Raw genomic sequence first — 25,508 nt, 5'->3', positions numbered from 1 at the left:
TAACCTTCCTGTTGGGCAGCAGCAGAGTCCTTACTAATGAGCAGCAAAGCTGCAGGATGAAATCTGATTTAGGAGACAAGGAAGCAATGCATCTTTGGGAATTGTACAGAACTTGTGCAGCAAGACATACCCAGGTCTAAATGCAGTTACCCTGAGTAGCATATGCTAAAATAATGGTCAAAAACCTTACTGCCACAATGATTATCTAATTATTACCTTGGGAAAATAACTTAGATTCTTTTGAAATAAATGCTATAAAGTAAAACCTGCCTAAGGCTTTTTATGAGCCTAAGTATAATTCTCCAATAGCTAGAGAAAGTATCTCGTTTGTCCCTTTTGATTTCAGAACCATTCATGCATGAGTGTTACATTAATGCAGCTGGACAACTGAGACTTTAAACACAAGAGTAAGAAAATCCAGTTCTGATTCCTACAACATTGCCAAAGCCAGCTTTATTGCAGAGCCAAATACAAATATAGAACCCAACTAAAGACCCAGTAGTCACTGTGGGACTCTCAGTTCTGAATTTGCTGACCTCTACAAATTAGAAAGTTAAACCAGTTCTCTCTTGTCACTAGCAGCAGGTCAGATCCTCTGCGCCTAAAAACCAGCCTAACGCTTGCAGGAAAACTTACGTTCTAATCCTCACCCATTTCACTTTCTCAGCATCAGAAAACTTCTGTGAAAGTCAGTAACCCTCTACTCACAGCCATTACGCCTGCTCCAAAAGGGTTACGTTGTGCCTTAGAGCACATGTTGTTCCCAGAACAGCCCACCGGGAGGGTATTCATATACGGATCTCAAGGTTTGCATGACCTGCTCCTAGTTCCGAAAATACACACACACTCTCTTTCCTTCAGGAGTTCTCCTGGTGTTAAGGCAGACATTACAAACACCTTTTAATGCACATCTCCGTACCACTGCCACTTACATTTACTAGCCTAACCATCAAAACGAATTTATGCCTACTTGACCAAGCAGCACTGATGATTTTGTTGATCCTCAGTACAGACTGGACATGAGGACAGTAGTACGTTGATGCTCATGCTACAACATACCGGATCTCACTTGAACGGCCTTAAAGCCCTTCCTTTCAACCGCCTTCCAGACTAAAGTCCACTACCAGACTGCAACGTGGAGAGGCCAAACTCCACACATTCTTTTTCCTCGTACAAGCAAAGGCAAGAAGCACAAAGCACTTTGCCTGACCACTCGACATGAAGAGACAATACTTAAATGACTTCACATTCGTGAATAAGATAGTCCTCATCTGTGGACTGTGCTATCTTTCCAATGACCCTGCCCTCCATCGGCTTAAAATCCTCGACTATCAGGCGTAATCAGAGCAGCTGGAGTGCTTCGTGGATTTGTTTTTCGGTTAGTGGGTTTTTTTCCTAATACAGTTATCACAAAAAGGAAGGTTAGTGGCCAACACAACAGAGCAAATAAGTGTGATTCAGTATCTTGCCTCTGACACAGACTAATACAAGGTGGTTTAGAAGATGGAGCAAGAAGCCCCAGTGGACAATTATGGAAGAAACTGCCCTCTCTTCAAACCTTTACCTGTTAGAGATTGGGTTATGTCTGAAAAATACACCTTCTAAAACAAGTTCTTTAGCTAAAGCAAGTCTGAACATTTCCACTCATAAGTGCTTGATCTTTTCTGAATCCCGCACAGCTCTTAGCCTCAGTGCTATTATGTGGTAGTGAATTTCCACAGATTAGACATCATGTGAAAATACTTTAAAATCATTATTCAGTTTGATGCCTATCAGTTTCACTGAATTGCTTTCACCTCAACTGAAGAATACATTCCAGCTCCTTCACCTCTGCACAGCAGTCTTCCTCAGGCTTGGCACCTAGCATTGCTGAAAAGCAGAGGAAAATTGAGCCCACCCAAGTGATGCTTATCCTGCATTCCAACCATTGCAATCCTATTCTCACACTCCTACACGGCCTTCCACGCCATTTCCTTCCTAAGCGCAGCTCCCAGGAGGACACTCCAGAGAGGGTGGCTCATATCATTCCAAATACGAGACAGCCTGCAAGCCTCTGCTCTTGGCTCTCTCTGTCTGAGCATATTAGCAATAAGATCATACATGAACATCCTGACAACAAAAAAGCACAATTTCCGAGTCTCAAACAAACAAGAAGGCAAAAAAGAGAAAAGGTTAAGTAAAAAAGATTCGGACAGATAAGGCACTGCAAGCTGTGGAAACAAGCAAACAGCTCCTGGGAAGGGAAGAAAGGAAGGCCTCAGAGTGCCCACTTGCCTTAAACAAGGTATGGCCTGACTTGCACTCTACATCAATTTCACCATGCTACAGAATACACAGGACAGTGGATCTCACAGGGGTCTGCTTCATTCTGAAGTCATGGCTTGGAACATCCTTTTCATCTCTCCTTCACCAAGCTTTACTATAGCGTTCAACACCACAGTATCCAAGCATCTTACAGACACTTAGGAACACTTCCTCAAATCCCCAATAAGATGGGCCTTAATCGTATTTTGTGACCAAAGAATGAAGAGCAAGTAACACTAATGATCTGAATATGTTCACACAATAGATCTACAGCAGAAATTAGGTATCCTACATCGCAGTTCAGAATTCTGACTGTAAGGTCATCCTTCCCCTCCAGCCAGCTGTAAAGGTACTTCAATTTTAAAAAGTAACATTCTCCCTACTACAGTTACAGACTCAGCCAATCTAGATCTAAGGAAAAAGCCCTCAGGTAAGGGAACTGGCAGGGAAACAGGATGCGCAATTTCATGCCCTAAAGCACTAGCCCAGTTTACACAGATGACACACATAGTTCCTTTGCAGTCCCCAGTGAAATAAATTTCAGAGAGGATCATATTTACCCAGTTATTAGTGACTTGAAATACACACAGCTAGCACAAATGCCACAGGCAGTCACTCCCTCCGTAGCTCAAAGGCATCATATAAAAAGGGGATAGTTTCCCAACCAAAGCCTTCAAGTAAGGAGATAAACACACCCAGCTTCGACCTTAAATTTTCCTCACAAAGCATCAACCAAGTCGAACAGCCAAGCAAATCTGGTTTATTATAACAATTTCAATTCCTAACAATCCCAGTCAAAAGAGCAGAGATGAGTCAAAAAGGTGTCAAGAAAGATACTCATTTCTCAGCAGAGGAATCCTGTCCTCAATCTGTATCACACGCAGGATCAGTTGAAAGCCCTACATGTTGCATTGGTCCTAGCAACATCAAAGTCATTAGCCACCACTACATTATTCTTGTCATATTGTGCTGTAAAAGCTAGGCCCTTGCCAACAAGGACACAACAGTTAATTCCTTATGATGTATACTCCAGAGTTATTTCTAGTGACCATATTGTAGACGTAGTGACACATGGAAATCTCACCAAGTCCAGTTTTCAGTGGATCCTCCATAAAACACAGCAGACGTTTTAGCAAGTTCTCACCTTTAGAAAAATCATCAGACTCCAGGATTCACAAGCATCAAGTCTACTTCAAACAACTACTGAAAAATACAGTCACATTTTACTTAAACTTTATTTTGCTATTGTCCAAACAGCTTGGCTATCATCACCTTTTTAAAAACACTTTATATGCTACATCAGCTGCCACAAATCCTTTCTCCAAGCCAGCTCTGGTACAGTTCACAACAGCACATTGACCAAAAATCACTCATCGTCCCACCTGACTTTATTTATCCTGCTCTGGGACAAAAAGGAGGCAGACTTGCAAAAGACTACACGTCTTTCAAATCTATAGTCTATTTCCCCTACATACTATGCCACATGACTGTACTGAGAGTGGATGGCAGAGATATGAATTAAGGGTTTGAAAGATGCAAGGCAAGTGACTTAGCAGCAGTCAACAATCTACTTGAAACAGATTGGAAAAGAATGCAAGGTCATCTTTGGTTCAGAAAGCTGGTTTAAGGAGCAACAGGTCTTGGCATGTAACTCATCCCCACCTGATCCAATGCCTTGTTAATATTAAAGATGAAAATAGCCATGGGCTGCACTTTGGAACTCCACTGGCCCTGTTGAAATGCATTCCCATGATTTCAAGAGCACTTGGTGCCTGGAAAGGCACAAAAAGCCAAAAGCTTCTGATACCACAGCCTGATAACACAGTCTTCTGATACCACCACCTGTTAGCTTAAATGCTGATTTAACATCCAGAAGCTGAAACACACTGTATGCAAAGCACTGTTGGGATACATATGCTCTCTGCAGCGATCCACTAAGAAGGGGAGAAAAGAGAAAGGCATTGTGCTAAAAGTGATTTGACAATTAACTCAAAGTTATGAACAACTCAAAGGACCCAGTTGCTGGGTACTAAACAGCTGCACCTCCAAACTGGATCTCAACAGTGAGGTCAGGAGGGGACAGAAAGGCCAGCTGTACACCTGCACCACCCATCAGAGTACCAGTTAAAATACAGGTGGAAAAAACAATGTTGTGGAAGAAAGAACCTAACAGAATACGGGATCACTAGAATTACCTAACTTTGGCATCACGATTATTTCAAAAGCAGGATCATTGGAAAGGATTTCATTGGGATTCTGGCTGGCTGGATTACACAGAGAACATAACTATTTCAGCACTGACAGAACAGACTTTAGACTGCTTCTCTGGATGACGTGTAAAGAGCACTGGCTTGCATATTTAATTGAGCTTTTCTTCACAGGGACTCTTACTGAATTTTTCAAGGTCAGTCCCATTTCATTGACATTCCTGGCTTCTCAATTCAAGCAACGTAGGCCTACTATGATACAGAGAACATCACGTGGAGGGACAGTTTTTCAGGTATGTGATTCACACATTCTCAAAAAAATTCAAGTAGCGGGACCAAAAGAGCACAGTCTGACTCAGCATCAGCTCATTCCTGGCTTTCTTACCTGTTGTCTGATGCTTCAACAAGGATTCATTGCTTCCTCTTATGCAGGGCCTTTATCCCAGTTCCTTCTCTGAATCTGTAAAACAGAGATGCATACCTCTGAAAAGCTTTCTCTGGCACAGAACTATCTACATTCGATGAATGATTCTTTCCAATGGACAACATCCACCTGGCATCTCTCAGATCTAGGTCATTCTCAGCCTTGCCAGACTTGTGTATCATTTGCACAACCTGATGCCTACCGACGCAACTTCCTGCCCATCTAAAAATCTGTTTATTCACACTCAGTCTTTTACTCTGCACTGTGCTGCGTGCTCAAGTCCAGAGCCAGATGCAGTTCCGTACTTATTGTTCACCTGTTTTTCTTTAAAGTCTTCCCATATTACCAGGGGCTGCTCACTAATTCTATAGTAGGAAGCATCTGTTGCACTAGAAAGAGTGTCCAGGCTGGCAGAGAATTTCCCATTCCCCCCTGCCAGGTTTGGCACCAGGGGAGTGCTGCTCCCTCCCTTCCAACTCTGCCTCTGTCAGTTATGCTCTGGTTCTTTAACACACAGATACATGCTGGCCCAGACTTGTTCTGCTTTGCAGTTCCTACATCAGCTACGTTCCCTGCACAGATACTGCTTTCTCATCCCCCGCACCACCTTCCTCTCCATCACCCAGACAAGGCTACACCCTGAGTGGACCCGCTTCAGCCCGCCGCTTCCATGCCCACTCTAATCGCCACCACAGGTCTCCCCCCGGGAGGGAGAGCTTCCTAATGCCCTGACGGCTGAGGCTGTGGCGCTACCAGCCTCCCGCACCCGGCCCCCACCTGCCGCCCGCCCAGCCCGGCTGACTCCCCCTGCTCACGGTGCGATCCGCCCGGACCCGCTATCCCCAGGGGATCCTACGCCTCCTCCCGCCCCCGGGCCACACACGGGGACAGGGAGAGCCCCCCCCGCTCGCAGGGCGCCAGCCCGAAGCCCGCCTGGGAAGGCCGGCGAGGCCCGGGGGCGAGGGGGGCCCCGCCCGGGCCCGGGCTCGGTCCCCAGCCGGTCGCGTTCCCCGCTCCCCGCCCCCGGGGCCCCAGCCCGACTCTGACCCGGTCGGGCTCGGCTCCGCCCGGGGTGCCAGTGACTTTGCGGCCGGTTCTGCCCCGGTTCGGCCTCGCCTCGAGCCCGCCCCAAACTTTGCCCCCGCTCGGCCCGGCCCCACGCTCTCGCTTCAGGCCGCCATTTTGCCGCGGGGCACGCCGGGTAATCCGGCGGAATCCCCACGCCGCAGCGCAGCTGCGTCATCGGGCGGCACGGGAGGGGGCGGGGCCGGGCGCTGCGGAGGGCGGGCGGTGCGGCTTCCCCGTCACCACGGCAACGGCGGGGCGGGGCGGGGGAGAGGGGCTGCGGCTGCGGGACGGAACCAGCGGGGCCGCGCAGGGGCGGGGGGGGCAGGGCGAGTGAACCTGAGTGCCGGCGCGGGGGGTGGGGGGGGTGAAGGTTGGCACCGGTGCCCTCCGAGGAGGAGGAGGCGGCGAGGCGGGCGGTGCTTCTCTGTCGGCGCTGCCGCCGGGCCAGCCGGGGTCGCTAACCCGCCCGGACTGGTGGGGTCCCGGTCCGTGGTAGCAAGCGGCGGGTGACAGCTTCAGGAAGGTCCACGTTTGTCTGGGAGAGCGTTGCCAGGCTGTTGGGGCTCCTTCCCCGACAGACCTCATGGCGACGGCCCCCCTCCGTGCTCCCCAGTAGGAGGAGGTTCCCGTGCGGCCTTCGCACGGCTCTGCCAGTGGGGTGTGGAGGTTCATATTCAGTAAATCCCCCCGATGAGACAAGCTGGTCCAAAAAGTACCACCAAGGGCATGGCACAGGGACAGACAAACAAGGACCCATGTGCCCTCGGGTAGGAAAGTGGCAGGGTTGAGATGTCTTCAAGTGTATTGAAGGGTGCGGGGCGGGCCGACAGGCTGTTTGGCTGCCTTTCGCTGTATGGCTCTGCCAGAGGCCTCTCGCCTGGCTGGGGAAGGATGCAGAACCTGCCCCTGCTCCTGTCCCTGTGTTTGCCTCTTGAGTCTCCAACAGAGCAGCTGGGCTGCAGCCCTTGGTCACCCCACAGGTGACCTCTGAGGTTGTGCCGTTGAGAGCAGACCTTGAAAAGAGGCAGCTAAACCCCTGAGTTGATGAAGATGACAGAAAAAAAAAATAGTATAGGCTGGTCACAGCACCACAGAGCTTGTGGGTGTGCTCAGGACCCCCGAGCGGTCTCATGGTAACTGCAGATGATCTGCTTGCTCTCTTCAGGTCTTTGCCAGCCAGGACAATTCCCTGGGAGCCAGTGTCCAGGATTAGCTCCTTCCCCTTGTTACGTGCCTCAGTTTCTGAGAAACATCCCGACGGTCTGGGGCATATTACAGCCTGTCACTAGGGAAGGATACTCCCCCTCTATGGGGCCAGGTGGAGAAGGAGAGAGAGAGTAGTAAATGGAAAAATCCACCTAAAACCTCCAAGGACAATTGCCTGCTTCTTAAACGAGAGGGGCTAAGGAGAGCATGTACCAGTCAAGGCAGACAAGACCTTGTCAAACCTGGAAGCAATTTGGTAATGTGCTTTGGTCTATTTGCAAAATCTTCCACTCTATTGTTCTAGCCTTAGGACTTCAAGAAGTCAATACATTCTAATTTTGAATCAAATTGCCCCATTTATTCCACTCTGAGCTCACACAGGTGTTTTATCCATTGCCTCTCATGCCTGGTGCATAGATTTACCCTCTGCTCCCCTTCCCTATTATTGTTTCTTTCACAAACATCTCCTGAATTGATTATTCACGTGGTAAATAAGGGTGCCTAGTCCAGAAGCAATTTGTGTGGTCAAGAAAAGTCCTGGTAGTATGCGGATGATGTTCCTCAATGTACTACATTTACAAAGCCTTCAGATTTGCACTCAGGTAGTACCAGGCTCACAGCGCTGCAAACTGCCCAAACGGTCCCCTCTCTTACACAATAAAAGACAGGTGCTCAGCAGGACCCCGCTTCCATGACCTTGGGAATATTGTGCAAAAACGTCTGCTGCACACCCAGCAAGTGCGATCTGCACCATGCCACGCGTCAGCCAGGGATATTTCAAGAAAGCCTTTGGTACTTGTGCCCCCATAAATTCTCCAAATCCTCCCTGTGCCGGAGTCGGATAACAAGCAGAAGGACAATGGCTCCAAGAATCCAGGCTGCCCATCTGCTCTGCACTTCCAGATTCTTGCTTCCACAGCGCCAGCTGATGAAATTTTCATAGCTGATGAGGTTTCTCATTTCCACCAGGCCTTGCTGCCTTGGAGCCTTCACACTTGTGGTCTGTTCAGGTTTCTGAGGGTGCGCACTGATGGCATCAATGATTAGAGTCCTTTGCTTTCTTTTGGTGGCCTGTCAGAGTAGGATCTTCAGGCTTTTTGCACGTCTAGGTGAAATAAGCCCCACAGGAAGGAGAGAGTTTGGTTTTCAGATGGTCTCAGCATTCACTGCTTCCATTAAACTCAACTCTTCTCAAAATCAGATCCCAAGGTCAGACAGCCGAAGGGAGACAGGAACTGAACTCAGGATGCCTGAACACCAGTCACCTGCTCTGAGAACTGAAAAACATTATTTCTGCAGATCCCGAAGGCCTTGATTCCCAATCCTTCTCCCTCTTGATACACATCCGCCCTGCCTTTTTCCGTATCCGGTATGCTTGTGAGCTGGACTTACCACTGCCCTGAGCCCAGAGATGTGACATGATGAGGAAGCATGATGTTTGGTTACATTATATTCATTTATATAACACCATTAATGCCAAAGTGCTGCTCCTTGCTCGAGCCAGTTGCTCGCTAAAGCCTCTGAAGTTCAATTAACAAGCACCAGGTAATCTAACACTTGACTCCAAATAATCCTTTTATTTTAAGGGGCCTCTGGCGGATGTAAAGCCCTCAGCAAACAGTCCTGGAAGTACATTTGAGATTCTCTCAAATACCAGCTGAATTTATGACCCTTAGTAAAGAGCAGGGAGGAATCTCTTCAAAATACTTTCCAGCTGGCAGCACTTTATATAGACCCCTGTAACTGTATAAAAGGAACCCCTGGAGGGGCAGGTGCCACCCTGCGGAGGGACAAATCTCTCTAAAGTGCCTACGGTCTTGGCTAGTGAAGAAGTAGATGCCAGAAATAATGTCTCCCCACCAGAAGAAGGCAGTGGATGCTTGGTCCTCTCTAGTTCCCCACCAACCCAGGTCAAGCAGCGAAGGTGGTGGGTGCTGGACCACCCTTTGGTGGCTGGCTGAGAGGCTGTCATCTCCTCGAGAGTTATGTGAAGTTCTGTTTCCTCCGGCTTGGATGCTGCAGTCCTGAAGGGACTTAGGAAACACTCACCTCCTCTGCTACTTCTCTGACTCCAGCTGCACAGTGGATTTCCTGGCAGATCTCATCTAGGAAACCCTCAGAGGCAGAAGAGGTTTCACGGATGGGCTGAGTCCACCAAAACCAAAAATCCCGAGATGTATTTTGAGCAGAGATTGCACTCTGGGATATGCCAGTACAAGAGTAGCTCAGCACCTAAACCAACAGCATCTTGGGAACAATAAGATCAGCGAAGCATAGCCTGCCTGGGACAGCCAAACAAGTCTGTGGATGCAGAATTGGACAGCCAAACACATCCTGCCAGTACGCCTGGAGCATGCACCTACCAGAAAAATACAACCCACTAGTAAAGCAGTTGCTAACAACACCCATGTGTATAATACAGTCCATCCCACTGCATAAGAGTGAGGGTTGGGACTCAATTTTAACATGAAGATGCAACCCTCAAAAAACAGGCAAACACTTTGCTGTAAGGATCCCCAGCAGCAGCAGCTGAAGAACAGAACTGAAGAACTGACCCATCCCAACCTGAAGTGCTGTCTATCTTATGGGACTGCCTAAAGGCACCCATCGCGGTTGGGACGTAATTGTGCTGGGCACTGCACAGAAAGACAAGCAGACACAATATCCTGCCCCCGAGGCTTGAATCTCTGAATCTCTTGAATCTCTCTCAAAGCGTCTCTGTGAATACAGGACGGAGGATGAAGGTAGAACTGGAGAGTGACAACAGAAACCCAATGTTGCAGTACCCTGGCGCTTGGCATGGCTTGGCGGTTTCTTGCCATCGTGGGGTTTGTGCAGAGAGGGGGGCACAGCTCATACTGGTGTTTCAGACGTACATAGGGGCACTTCCCCTGACCTGTATACTTGATGAATACATTGCACATCAACACTTCCCCATTACAATTGCTGCCTATGCATTTTTTTTATATATTATAAATGCATATGTATAAAAATAGAATAAAATAAATAGATATCAGTGACCCCTACTGGTCATTTCTAAGTAGCCACAAAATAATGCAGCAACAGCTGGCTCTTGCTTCTTGCCCTGTCCCTAGTGCAGTCTTTCCTGACGGGGCAGGGAGCGCAGAGCCTGGCAGCGGTGCATTCATATTCTCTGCACTCGCTTTGCGCCAGCTGCATCACTCTCAGGGGAAGGCAGCAGAAATCAGGGTCTTTGGGCTTCAAGTATTTGGTTGTGGCATCCTCCTCATCTCTCTGCTCACCGCTGGCTCCAGGCCACACTCACCCGATGAACGGATCACGGCTCTTGCACTGAGCCCTGCACAGATGCCTCCAAATCTTGCTCTGCATGGCCCCAGGGCTCTGCGAGGGACTAGGCTGTGATTTATACAGGGTATTTTGCCAGAAAAATCCAGTTCCCAACTGGGACCCACACCATGGTTACCATTGCTCCTTGTGGTGAGCTTCCTGCAGGAGGAGCTGCCCCAGAACTGCATAGTTTCTTCTCCCGGCAGCCTCGCCCAAGCTCCGCCAACGCTCCCTGTAAAGCTTTTGCCCCAACGGGTGCTAAATCCAGCAAGGGTGCTGTTGTGTGACAGAGACTGGAGGGCAGCCACCCTCCCATGCCAGCGACTTAACCTGGTGAAGGAGTGGAGAGAAATGGCACATGTGCCCGACAGGCAGGATGGCTGCTGCAAGGCAAGGCAAAACCTGTGGGAAGCAAAGGCTGAAGTTGTGGTGTCAGCCTCAGACCCAGACTGGAGGGGCTCTACCTCTCTTCCCCTTGGCCAAAACTTGTTTAGCTTGTCATGCTAATAGAGTGTTTGAAATGAACTGAATTAAAAGTACATGGAGAGGAAGGGGAGGATGTCTCACGGGAGCGGACGGGGAGGTGGCGGAGGGGTTAGGTGTGACGCTGGCTCTCCTTGGTGTGCGCAGGCAGATGGAGCTTCGTCTGGGTGTGTGGCAGAACGACTGGAGTGCGAGGGGAGGACACTGCCTGCCGGGGTATCAGGGATGGCACTTCACCATGGTGCACAAATTGGGGGAAGGAGCTAATCCCCTAAGCCCTGTGAGGGCAGAGCAGGGACTCGCGGGCTCTTTCAGGTAAAGGCACGTGGCTGTGTGTTGTCTCTTGAGGAGCCCTTCTGCATGCCTAGCGCACGTCTCCCGCTCGGAGAGACCTCTGCTTTTTTGTGAAATCTGCAGCACTGCTCTCCTCATGCAGCTCTCGTTGTTTATAGGGACGGGTCCAGGCAAGCCAGGGAGGAATTACCTTTCCCTAGGACACGCTTGGTGCTTGGCTGAGCACACTGCTTCCCTGCTTCACAGGAGCTGCTGAAGGCCAAGGAGCCAGTCAGTCTGCAATTAGCCTCCCCCTCAACACTCGTCCACATCCCCTGGGGCTCCCAATTATGGACTCCTCTCCTCTGCACCCAGGGTTCAAGCCTTTCTAAGCACAGGCTGTAGTTTCGTAAAATGACCTTGAAATTCACTGCAACAGACTCCCCTGACAGGTTTCACTGCAAATGCCAAGATATGCCAACCTTTGTAAATATCCAGGAGCAAGCTCAGGGGCAAGCACCGAGGAAGCTCAAAACATTTGCTTCAAGAGACTCCCATTAAATCCTTGCATGCTCCTGGTGAGAGTAAGAGGTTTCATTGCTAGAGTTGCCAGCTGGAAAGGAAAAGGGTATGGCTGGAGGTGGGCTTCGAGGCACCCACGAGTGTGTGCCAGCAAAGGGAAAGCCTGGCAGACATCTCCTTCTGGCTCCAATCCTTCCAGACCTCCTTCTGGAAGCAGAAGGCAGGTGGGGGGAATGGGTACACCCCCTGAAGTCTGTGCCCTTGGGAGAGCCTTGACATTAGCTGTCACACACACATGTGGAGGGAAGCCAGAAATCAAAGGGCAAAACAAGATCCTACACCTTCTCAGTGAACTCTTGGGGGTTTTTTGAAGGGGCATGACTCAGTCTGTTGAGCTGTGGGGGCACAAAGTAAAACATCTTTTTTCTAGCCGCCCTCCATATATATCTCAATCTCTTTCCCTCCCTCTTCCAAGTCTAAACTCCTTTTGCATTCAGTATTTAATCTTTCTTTTTCTCCTGGTGTTTTGTTGTTTCTTTGGGTTTTTTTTTGTCCCCTGGTGGCTCTTTCCTGTCTTGGACAGAAGTACTGAGGGTGGACTCAGGGAATCTGTATCTCAAAATAATGTGTGACTTAAGCTTACTTTTCCAGTTCCTCACAGAAGGTTTGGAGGCTACCAGGTACTGAATTCAAATTCATGACGATGACACATGCACTCTCCTACACTCAGAGGACCTGTTTTAGTGGAGCAGCCCAGCAGACAGTCAGATTTTAGCTAGTCCCAACAGTGCAGCTGCCTGGAGGCCAATGCAGGGTACAGTCACCCCTCAGGAAGCAGCAGCCCTGATGATGAGGGACTCCCCGCAGCTGGCTCAGACCAGAGGAGAGGCGAGCTGGTGGTCAGAGGCTTGGACGCAGGCTGACATTTGGCTCTGAACAACCAGGAATCACCTCTCCAGGACATCTCACAGGGATCATTGGAGTATCCATATAGTCCATCCCTCCTTGGCTTCGGCAATGGGAAACATATGCTGGGCCACCCCTCTGTCCACTGGGTAGGTATGGATGGTGCCTCCTCATACCCAGCATCCTTCCTCTCCCAGGGCTGGGTCTGCACAGCTCAGGGAAAGGTACGAGCATTGCTCTGCACAAAATTACTGAAGAACCCACCCTTGTGGGAAAGCTGCTCCTTACTCCATGGCCTAGAGCTCATCTTCAGTGCCCTGGAGCAAAGATTTACAGCTCTTTGCAGTTCATTCCTATTTATTTTTGCTACCTATATAAATATCTAGTCATTTTTTAAATGAATGGAATGCCTTTTCTTGTTACCCAGTAGCAATGAGTTCCCCGAATCATCGGTGTTTAGGATAAAGGCAATCCTTCTTGTCATTTGTTTTGACTGCACTTATTTCTGATTTTGCAGTGTGTCCTGAGAGGCCACAAAGGATGCAAATAAAAGAGGCTCATGCCGAGCCTAGGCAGTGTTCCCAGGGACTCCAGGGTCATGGGGAATGTGACACTGGGCTTGTGCAGCATTCCTGGAGGCTTTGGTAAAACACAAAATACATCCCGGGGTAGCCCAGGGTGGCAACCCTTAATGCAGTACTTAAACAGAGGAGGGTGAATCCCAGGGCAGCTCCCATACGCTGAGACACCCCTTGCAGAGCCACCAGGCTAAAGGAATTAGGTACTTCCCTCCCCAGTGCCATTTCTGGTGGCCTCAGCCACCAGACCTAGAAAGGTTTGAAAGGCTTTTGGAGGCTGAACTACACTTTTGCCACCAGAGAGTGAAACTTAGGGCATGGCAACACAGAATAGACTCATCAAGACCACAGCTAGGCCTTTTCTCCATCAGTCCTCAGATCTGCCACCAGTCGCACTGTTGAGTGTATGCGTTGTCGTCTGTCAACTCGGGCACACTCCACAGAGCAGCAGATCATCAAAATGGTGCAAACTGGGAGGGAAGAGCCAGGAGGTTTTCCACCTTCGACCTTCACCCTCTCTCTGCTTCTCTTCCATCCACCCCCTCCACTTTCCCACTGCAGGCACAAACACCTACTGCCCATGGAAGCTATTTCTAAGCAATCCTGGGCATCTGGGGAATGAGGCTCTGAACAAATATTGGAGCGTGCGTGTGCAGTGAGTGCACACGCACACACACACGCACACAGACACGGTGCTGCCGCGGAGTCAAATATAGACCTTGGGGAAGGGGGAACAATGGCTGGGGTTGGGTTACATGGCTGCAGGGCCAGCGAGCTGCTGATGTTTGTTGTGGGCTGGGGTGGAATGGGAAAAGCAAGGGGGGTGAGATGGGGGAGACCATTTGTTTTAACCCAGAGACCCTGGGCTGGTGCCGCGTGTAAGACAGAGAAGGTGACCCGGAGCGAGAGCTGCGGGAGAGGATGATCATTTGAGTTGGCAGCTCGGAGGTGTTTGCAGTCTTTCTCCAGCTGGTTTGTGCTGCTTCTCTGCCTCCCTCGAGGAATTAGAGTGGGCAGGAAGCGGTGAGTTTCTCCAGGCTTCCGCACAGAGAAGAGTTTCTTTCTCTCCTTGCTCTGGGGAAGGCTCCTCAGCGGAGGAGAAGAGGAGACATCACCTGTTCCCTCAGCCCAGCATCTGCTCCTCGCCCCTGATGTCTGGCTGCCTCCAAGGTGCAGGTTCCAGAGGCTGGAAGAAAGGGAAGCAGCTCCAGCTGGTTTTGACAGGTAATTCCTCCCTCTGGCTGGGAGTGGTGATGGAGTGTTGGAAGGACGGCAGGGGAGGGAGCCTGCAGCTAGCATGCATCAGGGGGGAGACTTTGATGACAGGTCATTCCTGTTCCCACTCCAGGTCCCTGCTTTGTGAGATGTCCTTCACTGGAGGCAAAAGCAGTGGAGGGACTCTTATGGCTAGGAAAAAATCCTTCCTAATTCTGACCCAGCAGCTGTTCCATCTGAGACGCCTCTAGGGATGGCATGGCAGAGATCAGAGCCCAGTAGGGCAGGGTCTAAGCCAAGCGCAGGAATCCCCTCCTCAATGCCCACTTCTTGAGTCTGCAAATAAAGCTGCTTTGCTTGAATCACCCTGGGCAGCCCAGGGACTGCCAAAGCAAGCCTGGGACTCAGGATTGTGCCCAGGGATGGGACAAGAGCCCTTCAGTGCTGAGGAAGGAGCACATCCAAGGTTCATGGTGATTGGAGTTCCCTTCTAGTCCCTTCCCCTCCTCTGTACCTATGTTTTTTACTCCCACCTGTCCCTGCCTGCTTCTGTCTGATACTCTCACACAAAACCAAACCTCAAACCCCAAACCCCATTTCCTCAAATACGCCCGTTTCACCCCCTGTGAAATCCCACCCTGGTTTCTGTTCCCCATTCCCCCTCCTCATTCAGATCTCCGGCGACCAACTTTACCTCCTAAGCCTGGACAGCCCCCATTCCGTGCCATGGCTCTCACCTCTGAGAGAAGCGGCACAGGGAGAACCCACTGGCTGCAGCCTAATCCCGTCTCCGTCTCCCACAGCGCTCATGTTGTGGATACAGATACTTATGTGCAGGGATCCTCCGCAAGCACCCTCCTACCTGCCCATTCAAATGCACACACGTCCAGAGGGTTTTCTTTGGCGCGTTTAACCAAGTGAGGGTTAAGAGCACCCAGACGCTGTCGTGCAATGGCGTTGCAGCGCTGTGTGGTTGTGACGGGGGCAGATACCCACAGAGGACTGCAAGAGCAGGTGAGAACATTGTGGGAGGTGGTGGTGTACCTGAGACAATCGGTGTAGGCGGTAGGATTTCAAGGAGGAGGTGAGGGTGAGGCTGAGCAGCCTACACTCAATGTTGGATGTGCCACCAGTAAAAACCTGGCCTTCAGCTGTTACTGGCAAAGCAAAGAGTGCAAGGCAGGTCAGAGGAGAAAGGTAGATTCTCCCAGGTTCTAGAGCTGCAGTGACTGAAGGAGAGGCTGTCTGCTTTTTAATGAAGCACCAGGAGCTGTACTTTGGCCTCAGCCTCCCTCTTTCCCTTTTGCCACAAGCCCCAGGTACGATGTGAACCAGGACCTCAGAAGCAGGCTGAGCTCGACGTGAAGGATCGGGGAATGAGAATGGATAGAGAACCACAGGAAACATCACATAACAGGGCTGGTGCAAACTTGTCCCATAAATACCCAAGGAGCTAACAAAGCAGCCTGAACAGCAGGAGGTTTGGACCTCTCTGACCCTCAGGGAACCTGGAGCAGTTATGTGGGGTGATGGAGACAGAAGGAGGCAGGCAAGGAAGGGAACAGTGCTCCTTGCTGACGGGAGAGCAGGAGAGAGGCTGGAAGGAGGCAGCTCCTGCGGCAGTGGGCAGGGTGGGAGGCTCCCATGTTATTGCTCAGTGGGGTTGTGTTGTCCAGACCTGCTGAGGATGGAGCAAGCAGAGGTCCACAGCCAGAGCTGTCTTTGATGGGGCCGCTGGCTGTTGGGCTGTCCTGGGGTGCTGGGGTCCACAGTGCCACTCATGGCTGCTGCAGGGTGCGTGGTGCTGACAGGGTTGTGAGGAACTGCAGAGGGCCAGGGGGACTGGAGAAGGTGAGAGGAGGGAGGGGGTGAGCTTTGTCTGGTGAGGTGAAGCATCCACCTAAGTACCAGGAGCATGTGGTTCTTCCTCCTGCCTGGTGGAAAATAGCAAACTTTGTGGGGTGTAGGGGTGGAAGAGAGCTGGCTGAGGTGAACTCGTAATCTAATTGAGGATTGCTAGGACCTTTGAAGGTGACAGATAGGATCTTGTGAAGTAGCAGAAAGGCCATGCAAGGTGAAGAGCAGAGTGGGCAGCTGTTCCTCCCGAAGATCCAGCCCTTCTCCCAGGGTTGTCTTATTGTTCGCTGAGGCGCTGGTGTCCATGTCTTGTAAGCAGCAGTGAGAGAAGTGCCAGGGACCACAGCTTTGTCGGATGGCTTCTTTCTTATGGGGTGACCACTTCGTGTTGCACCTCTAAGGATGGGGCTTCTTAACCCCACGGTTTGCCAGTGGAGGTGCGTTAGTGGCCCCTGAAGCCGGCAGGGAGGGGCTGCAGGAGGCGTTTTCGCTTACTTGGGATAATCTGGGCGAAATGAGGGCCCGGATCACCCCGCACCTATTTCTGAGAGAGGAACCAGGCTGCGTGCGAGGCGGAGGTGCCTCGCGGGAGGCCGGCTGCAGCGGGCCGGCGGCCCTGCCGAAGCGTGTGTGTGCACTGGCAAAGGGGGCGATCGCTGCAGCCCCCCCGAGCTCGGGTAGGGTCTCCCTGGCAGGGCCGCGGCCCGGGGGGGGGGCACCCCTAGCCCGGGGCACCCCTCCATTCTCTGCGGGCCGCTCCTGGGGGACTGGACCTCTGAGCCTCGCCAGAGGCAGCGCCCCCCGGAGCGGTGCGTGGCGGGCGGGCCGGCGTGTGGCCGTGTGGGATCCCCCCCCCGCCCCCGGCAGCGGGAGCAGGGCAGGGGTGAGCGGGCAGGGCGGGCCGGGCCGGGGGCTGCCTGCGGTTTGGGGCGGCGGGAGGCGGGATGTCCCGGGGAGGGAGCGGGGATGTGCAGGCACACGCAGCCGCTGGCAGGCGGCCGGGGCTGCACGGCGGCGGCGGCGGCGGCGGCGGGCGGGCGGAGCGGCGCGGCACACGCGGCGGCAGCTCCCTCCGCAGCCCCGCGCCTCCCCAGCCCCGCCGCCGCCGCGCCGGGCATGGCCGCCCCCCGCCGCCGCGCCCCGCGATAGCCCCACGACCCACCGCGTCGCCGAGGTGAGCAGGGGGGCCGGGGATGGGGGGCAGCGCACGGCGGGGACCGGCAGCCCCCACCCCGGGGCCCTCCTGCCGCCGCCGCCCCGGCCGCAGGGGGACCGGTGGGGCCGGGGCGGTGCGGGGCTCCGCGAAGCGTCCTCTCTGGCCGGCCGGGGGGTCGGGGGGAAGGCGGGCACCACCGTGGCTATGCCGCTCCGGGGAGCACTGGGGTTCGGAGAGGTCCCAGAGCCGCGGGGGAGGGGGGGGCAGGCGGGGCGAGGCACAGCGGCGCAGCATCCCCCTGGCATCCTACCCTGGACCCCCAGCCCGGAGGGGTCCCTGATAGCCCCCAGTCTAGGGGGCGGTGCCTGATAGCCCCCCTCCGGGGGTTGTCCCTGGTAGCCCCCAACCGTACGAAGGTTCCTAATACCCCCCGAGGGGCAGGTTAGTAGCTCCCGAGGGCGTCTCTAATAGCCTGCAGCCCCTGGGGGGCTGGTAGCCCCCAACCCGGCCAGGCTCTAGCGGAGGAGTGGGACGGAGGGAGCTCCTCCCGCTGTGTCCCTGCGACCCAAAGCCAGGCCTGCCTGAGTGCTGCTCGCACCTCCCTCGGGCACCGGCTGCCCCCCCGGATGCCCCTGGCACCTTGCTGGGGTCCGGGGAAGCCCCTGAGTGGGTGCCGGGAGCAGCGCCCGTAGGGTGGCTCCATCAGGAGGTCTGAGAGGCTGCATCTCCAGTGAGGAGGCTGTGGGGAGCAGTGGGGGAAAGGACCTTTGCAATGACATGTGGTCAGAGGTTGAACTCCTCACAGCCCTGAAGGAACAGGATACCAACCGTTCAGCCCTAAATTATTTTGTAAGTTTCATAGTAACTGCTTCACCCTCCCCTGAAATGCAGCAGCTGTTTGCCACTGCCCAGGGAACCGTGTGGAGGGAGGATGCAGCGGTCCATGCTGGGATTTGGCTGGGATAGTGACAGTAATATCCTGTAGCTCCTCTGAAAACGCGTCCTTTGTAGGTGATGGTTTGTTTGCTGGAGAGATGCTTCGAGCAACATCATTGCTTTTTTGTGGGCTATTTTGTCTGGTCCAGGCACGTGAAGTCCGTAGTAGGAACCCTAAAACCTCTTCCTGCAATGCGTGTGTACGTGTGGGTGGGAGGACTTCTCACCCCATCTGAGAAGTCTTTCGTGCAACTCTCGACCCAACACAACCCTCCCGAGCTAAAGAGTCAAGCTGAAAGTAGAATAGCCTCTGTCCATCAAACCCACACAGCTGGATGGAGTCTGCTGCATATCTTAACCCCTCCCATCTCATTATAGTAATATATTTATGATATCACCTTCGAATTTCCTGCTCTTAACAAACCCAGAAGGCTGGGAGGGAATGAAGCATTTTTGGAAAGTATTTAATGTTACTTCAAGAGGGCAGGAGGCGGTTGGAAAAATAGGATGGGTGCAGGAACCCTGGGCTGACGGGGCTCTCTGCAGGACAGCCGAGGAAAAGGACCGCACCTAGTGAGAGGTGTGTGTTTGCCTTTCCTACCTGGCGCTGCAGCCCAGGTCTAAGTGCCTATCACTTCACTCCCTGAGTCTGGAAGGGGCTGCCATTTACCACCGGCTCATCTACTAGATCTACTTGACTTTTTGCCCTCCTGAAGGACGTGAAAAGCAGCCTGGGCACTGTAAAAAGACTCACTTCATCTCTTCATTTGAGCATGCAGAGGAGGGACCTTGCTTAACAAGAAGCTGAAGCCCCCCAGACCTAGGGAGGGAAGACGAAGGTCTCCACAGCTGGACTGGTGTTTCTGGAGGCTTCTGCTCTCTTGACAGCAGCTAGCAGGGGCAGGTGCTCCAAGATGCAGTGTAGCAGCCTGAGCTGTTACACGCTCAGGATTGAATGTGTGCACTCAGTTCTTCCATACACACATTTTAAAAGGGTTTTTGGTTCTTGGTGCTTCAATGTTGCCTTAGAGGAAGGAGCCTAGAAGGACAGAGAGGACTACGGTGACAAGTCTGTACGAAATTGGATGTTTCGACTCAAACCTCCCAGGTAGCAGAGAGGAAGGGATGCGTGAAGTGAAGCTGCAATGTAAGCCAGGGGATTTTTCTGAGCTTACTCTTTTTCTCTCTATAGGTGTCCATCTCGGTGGGGCCACACTGACCATGCTCAGGAGCTTCTGTCTCCAGCTCATGTCCTTGGTTTGGATTCTCTTGGCCCATCACCAGCTTGCCCAAGGTAAGTCTGTGTAGATATGGGTCCTTCTCTTTTATATCCATCTTTCCAAACCTGTCCTTGGCATTGTTGAAGTCTTCTCAATTCTCCATGCAAAATAGAGTTGGCCTGGAAGACTTGAAAATGCTGCTCAGCCCTCCAGCACCTGGATGGTGACTCATGGCAACTGTAGAGACCGCCGCTCTGATGCCCATAGGGGTGGCGGTGCCTGAGCGGACTGGCAGTGAGAAGTCCCATTGCTCTGTCACTCACAGTTAGGCTGAATGGGTCCCTGAGCTGATGAGCCTGTTTGGAGAGGCAGGGCGAGGGGGAAAGAAGATCCCAAAAGCGAATGGCTAATCCTGGATCCCGTGAGACAAAATCCCTTGCCAAAGCTTAGTTTGCTCTTTCCCTGCTCTGGAAAAGCAACGAATTCCCAAAGCCATCTGCCAGGAGAGACGGTTACAAATAGGAAGGGCGACGATACCCAGGCTTGGGCTGAGCAGTCCCAGGATGCTGCTCTAGCTCCACAGTGGCTTGTTTTGGGAGGCTCTTATCCTAAGCAGTGGGACCTGCTGCCTCACTGCAGCAAAAATGCGTGCATGGGGGATTTCTCCCCCTGCTTGCTTCCTAGGCAGCACATCACGCAACTTGGGGAAAGCCTGAGCATGTCTCTTGGTGTGGGGGCTTTAATCTGCCTCAGTTTGAGATGGAGGGGCTCAGTCAGGTAAGGGCATTCGTCTCCTGGCCTGGCCTGGGATCACACCGGGATCCTGGAGAAACCCCCTGCCTCCTGACGTTTGCTCTAGCTCTACTGCCCGTGGAGCCAGAACAAGCCAGCTCCCTGTCGGGCTAACATGAAAGCAAATGATGGGGGAGAGGGGAAGGTGGAGACGAAAGGGGATATCTGGATGGAGAAAGCAGGCCAGTGCCGAGTGGAGGATGAGAAGCGACACAGCGAGGCCATGGCTCAGTTACAGCTTCTGTTGCCTTTAAATAAATAAACAGAACTGGATACCTGGCCCATGCAATGCCCAGTCCTGCCTCTGCACACCGGCAGGAGAGTGCTGGCAGCTGGGTCCTGAGGAGGGCAGGAGCCCTGACCAGACTGCTCCATGCCAATAGCTATCCCTAGGGATGAGTATGTCCTGGGAGATAAAAAGGAGCTATTCTTTCCATTGCCATCCTCCATCCCTTTGTGCCCCTCGCGGCACCTGGCCCTGACCTTTCCCACAATACTTGCTGCATGACTGTGGGACCAAGGTCCCACGTGGGTCAGGCACTGTTACACAGGTTGCCTTAATGCATGGGCAACCCCTGCTTTTGCCCAGAAGGGCCCGAAGTCTAAGGGAAGCAGCAGTGAGAGGGTGGAGAAAATTATCAGAGACTGGGTAGTCTTGAAGCAGGGTCCAATTTGTCAACAGAGGCAGTTATCGATGCTTGGGTGACACTGAAATCCTCATCTCTCGTGTGGTATCTAGTTGTTGAAAGGAAGGTCCCCCACCTTACAGTTCTGGGGAAGAGCAGGCTGAGCACTTAGGAGGGAAAATAAAGCTGTGAGCCAGCAGGGCCACAGGCAGATGGCAGATCTGGAGTCATCTGTGGTCTCTGCTTAACCCAGTTCCACCCATCTCTTGCCTTGTAGGTGATGACTGCAGTGAGCGCTGTAATCTCGCCCACGGCTGCTGTGACCAGGATGGAAAGTGCAGGTATGGCTTGTCCTTCACCCTCTGCTCCTGCTGCCTCTGACCATAACTGCTCTCCCTCCCTTGATGCTGTGTCCGCTGTGCCTACACCCCTGCCTCGAGTTGAAGCACCTCCTCTTCTGCTCACCCACACCTGGAGTCGACGGCTCTGCTCCCTTTTTACCTGACACCCTATAGAGTGGGAAATTGTAATCCCTCAGCCTCTCGCTGGTCCCCTCCAGCCTTTGCTCCAGTGCTTCCAGGGCCCCTTCTGCCACACACTGACTGATGTTGTTCTGCTGAGCCCTTTTTGTCTAGATGGGAGCTTAGGACAGCCTGGGCATGCCTGGGTGATGAGAGGCAGCCTTCAGGTTCCAATATGATGGGGAAAGTCATCAGGCAGCAGGGCAGGCTTGCAGGGTGGCCACCTTGCTTGGCCCCCTCACTGGTTGAGACGGGCATGCTCTCCCTGGGGACATGGAATAGAAGAGCTGCTGGCATGCACATAAATGTCTGAGGGCATCCAAGGTCCCCTCTCAGAAGCCTGGGCTGTGGTGGCAATCTCCGTCTCTTTTCATAAAGGACTCATCAGCAAGCTGGGGGCTACTGCAGCATAAGTGCATGCACGATCCCTGCATCCCACCTCCAGCTGGTGTCCAGATCCTGCAGGGGCAAAACTCAGAGCGTGACCCTGCACTTCAGCCTGGGAAACAACCACGTGGCTGCCCAGGGCTGCCATGGCCCCGGACACTGCCTCTCGTCCCACCGTAGGGCCACCCGGAGCCCCCATCCTGCAGGGCAGTCCTGGGAGGAGCAGATTGCTTTGGGCTGGCCTGAACATCCGTGCTGGAAGGGGACAGACTACCCACCGCTACTCTGTCCTCCTTGCTGGGGCACACTCAGCCCCCTTTTGCAGTACGACTCCCAGTGTCACACCATGCCTGGGACACTTGTTCTTGCCTAATGGAGCAGATGTGGCCTTCTGGTGATGGCTGGGAAGCTCAAGGCTGGGACATCTGCACAGCACGTGGCCATAACCGTATCAAGGAGCATCCAACTCTGGTTTTGCTGGGTCCTTGGTTGCAGCTGCAAAGAGCTTGCTCCTCCCTGAGCCTTTTCAGCAGCTGTGGCTAGTCCAGGGAGCTCGGTGCTGCGAAGCCCTGGTCAGAGACATTGTACTTGTCTATGCGGCAGGTGGCCCAGCTACAGGTTTTTCCAGTGGAGGCACACGTGAGTTGCTTCTCCAGATTTCAGGTCACTCGCAGTTAGCATTTGCTGAACCTTTCAGCAGCTTGGCAGTACCCTGTTGAAATCACCCTAAACCTCAGGGAGACTTGGCTGCTTACCTGGCCCTCTCCCTGGCAATTTTTAGGTTGGCCATGTCCCTTTTAGGGAAGGAGAAGAGTTGATGGTGCTTGCTCCCTGTGGGTACTGGGGGGTAGGGGTGCCCTGCCCATAGCCCTTTGTAAGCTCATGGCTGCCCAGGTATGAATGCATTTCCCCAGACTCTTATCAGGCACATGGTATCACCTCCATTCCCATCAAAAAGCCTGTAATTAATGTACGTATTTATTTTTTTAACCATTTTCCGCATCTCTTTGGAACAACTTGCAATGACAATCACCAGTCCGAGTGTGAAAGTGCAGCCTCGGACTGGCCTGGCAAAGCCACAGTCACTACACATCACGCTGAAATAAGCTCCAGCCATGAAAATGAACCTCCTTGCTTACTCTAGAGACCACGTTTTTGTTAGGTTTAGTTTCATGCTGTTTTGAGTATAGCAGCCCCTGCTTGGGTTTTATCACGCTGCCATGCCCTGTCCTCCTGCAGGTGCGATCCAGGCTGGGAGGGGGAGTACTGCGAGGAGTGCGTGCGTATGCCGGGGTGTCTCCACGGAACGTGCCACCAGCCTTGGCAGTGCATCTGTCACACTGGCTGGGCTGGCAAGTTCTGTGACAAAGGTAAGTCATGGGCTGGATGTCCCAGCCTCTGGTGCTGAGGGCAGAAGCCCAGCACATGCTGCATGGATGGGTGAGCCAGCATAGCCAGAAGCCATCTGGGTGATGCCGCCTGGGCTGTGGCGGAGATGGGATGTTGCTTGGCTGCCACAGCTGGGACTGTCCCCTTCCTGCAGAAGAGGTCAGGATGCCAGCACCAGCTCCCTGGCTGCGCAGCAAGAGCTGCCATGACACCCTCCAGCCTCAGGAAACGGAGCAGATTAACTCATTGCCTTTCCCACGCTGCAGTTGGACTCTGGGCAGCACCTCCTGCTTCCCCCAGGGCTTCCTGCCTTCAGCAGGTGGATGGATTCCCCTCCTCCAGCCTGAGAGGCTCCTCTGTGCCACACACGGGGTCTGCACTGGCCGACCAGATGGCATGCGCAGCATCTTCACGCCGTACAGATTTGCAGGACAATTTGCTTTCTCCGCACCCCTAAGCCTGTGCATTTTGCAGACTGTGGTTGCGAGACACCACGTAGGCACTGCGCTTCTATTGCTGCAGGTGCCCTTTGGAGTGGAGGGAGGAGCTCCTACCATTTCTCCTTCGTCGCTGGATTTGACAGGCTGTATTCAAACTGAATTGGCCACATCACTCCTCTTTTCTCACTAATTCTTTTTCTTTCCCCTCAGACATACACATCTGTGAACACCAGTCCCCATGTCAGAACGGAGCTCAGTGTATCTACGATCGAGATGGGGAATATTCCTGCCTGTGTCCAGAAGGCTTCCATGGGAAGGACTGTGAGATGAAGACAGGGCCTTGTGAGAAGGCAGGGTGAGACACAGCAGTGAGACTACAGACAGCATTAGCTTCGGATCACGCATTGCTAAGCAGTGGTCCAGCTTGGCTCTTTATCTGTGGATTTCTGTGTGCTAATGGAGTTAAGCCAAAACCGTCTTTGGTTTTGGTTTAGCTGTATGCACCGCACGGTCCCACCGGGGCAAGGCCTTTGTTGCAATCTGAACAGATTCCCATCCCTTGCTGCTGTAGGTGCCTTTGGGGAGCATCAGGAGGGCATGTTTCCTCTTCGGGTGATTTAGCTGAAGACCCTCCCTGGTGGGTGGTGGGCCTGTGCACAGCCACAGCCTTTGAGGAGGTCCCAGAGCCTCTCACTTGGGGAGTTGGAAACTCCTGCCCAGTCTTCTCCTTGAGATAGCTGCCCCCATGGAGAGAGTTGGTGCTGGACCCACTGGCCATGCGAGCAGCTGTGCGTTTTTACCTCCCTGGGGTGGGGGAAGCTGCTTGCTCTCCAGGGCCATGACCCATCCTTGCTCTCTGCGCGCAGGTCTCCGTGCAAGAACGGGGGGCAGTGTCAAGACGAAAACGGCTTTGCCAGCAACTTCACCTGCCGGTGCCTCGCTGGCTTTGTGGGGGCTCTCTGTGAGAATGACGTGGATGACTGCCTGATGCGTCCCTGTGCCAATGGTGCCACCTGCCACGATGGGATCAACCGCTTCTCCTGCCAGTGCCAGGTAGGCTTTGAAGGGCGTTTCTGCACCATCAACATCAATGACTGCGCCAGCCAGCCATGCAAAAACGGGGCAAAGTGCTATGACCGCGTCAATGACTATGACTGTTTGTGTCCTGACCGTTTCACTGGGAAAACCTGCGAGATCTCCGTCCCCGAGCCCACCTGGGCTGCTCCCTACCACCCTGTGGACCATGAGAATGGTGGGAGTGTGAAAAGCACCACCAGCGAGATGCCAGGGGTGACACAGCCAGAGCCTGTCAGGACCGTGGTCACGGGGCGGCGTGTGGCCAACCACAGTGAGAAAGAGCCGGGGGGGGGGTTGTTGAAAATCTCCGTGAAGGAGGTGGTGACCCAAAGGGACTCCGGGCTGAGTGAAGCCCAGCTGGTGACAGTGCTGGTGTTCGGGGTGCTGACAGCAGTGCTGGTCCTCATCACCGTCCTGCTAATGCTGAGGAACTGGCAGAGAGGCCGTCAGAGGTCAAACTGGTGCCAAAGCCCTTCTCAGGCTTCAAGGAAGCTCCAAGACCAGGAATGTCAGGTGGGCATGCTCAACACTGTCCTGATCGAGCCCAGGAAGACGACAGAGCTGTGAGCTGCGAGGACTCTTGATGGCAGCTCATCGAGCAGGCAAACCCCT

The 25,508-nt window shown here is 53.1% G+C and overlaps 2 protein-coding genes across 3 annotated transcripts in view; one reads left to right on the top strand and one right to left on the bottom strand.

The window, feature by feature from the left end:
- TJAP1 (tight junction associated protein 1) overlaps nucleotides 1-6,051 on the bottom strand; it is a 41,448-nt gene extending 35,397 nt beyond the window's left edge. For both annotated transcript variants that reach the window (XM_086631649.1, XM_086631648.1), the window contains exons 1-2: nucleotides 5,983-6,051; nucleotides 4,897-4,971 (exon numbers count right to left, since the gene is read on the bottom strand). The gene's annotated coding sequence lies outside the window, so the exon portion shown is untranslated. The remainder of the gene's footprint in view (nucleotides 1-4,896; nucleotides 4,972-5,982) is intronic.
- A 13,614-nt stretch (nucleotides 6,052-19,665) lies between these two features.
- On the top strand, nucleotides 19,666-25,463 carry DLK2 (delta like non-canonical Notch ligand 2). The gene is made up of 5 exons (XM_009992076.2): nucleotides 19,666-19,738; nucleotides 21,360-21,423; nucleotides 23,230-23,360; nucleotides 24,030-24,174; nucleotides 24,686-25,463. Exons 1-5 carry the CDS (start codon nucleotides 19,666-19,668, stop codon nucleotides 25,461-25,463), a joined length of 1,191 nt encoding a protein of 396 aa, XP_009990378.2.
- Nucleotides 25,464-25,508: the final 45 nt, after the last annotated feature.

This window comes from Tauraco erythrolophus, chromosome 2 (genome assembly GCF_009769465.1).
Source record: "Tauraco erythrolophus isolate bTauEry1 chromosome 2, bTauEry1.pri, whole genome shotgun sequence".
Taxonomy (NCBI): Eukaryota; Metazoa; Chordata; class Aves; order Musophagiformes; family Musophagidae; genus Tauraco; species Tauraco erythrolophus.
Note: the sequence above shows the minus strand (reverse complement) of the source record. Positions and strands in the feature narration are given on the sequence as shown.

What these genes read in the sequence shown, in the direction of transcription:
- DLK2 (XM_009992076.2), top strand. Translation starts at nt 19,666, where the DNA reads ATGCTCAGGAGCTTCTGTCTCCAGCTCATGTCCTTGGTTTGGATTCTC. An exon ending in TGGCAAGTTCTGTGACAAAG is followed by an intron (nt 23,361 to 24,029) that starts GTAAGTCATGGG and finishes CTTTCCCCTCAG; the next exon opens with ACATACACATCTGTGAACAC. An exon ending in GGGCCTTGTGAGAAGGCAGG is followed by an intron (nt 24,175 to 24,685) that starts GTGAGACACAGC and finishes CTCTGCGCGCAG; the next exon opens with GTCTCCGTGCAAGAACGGGG.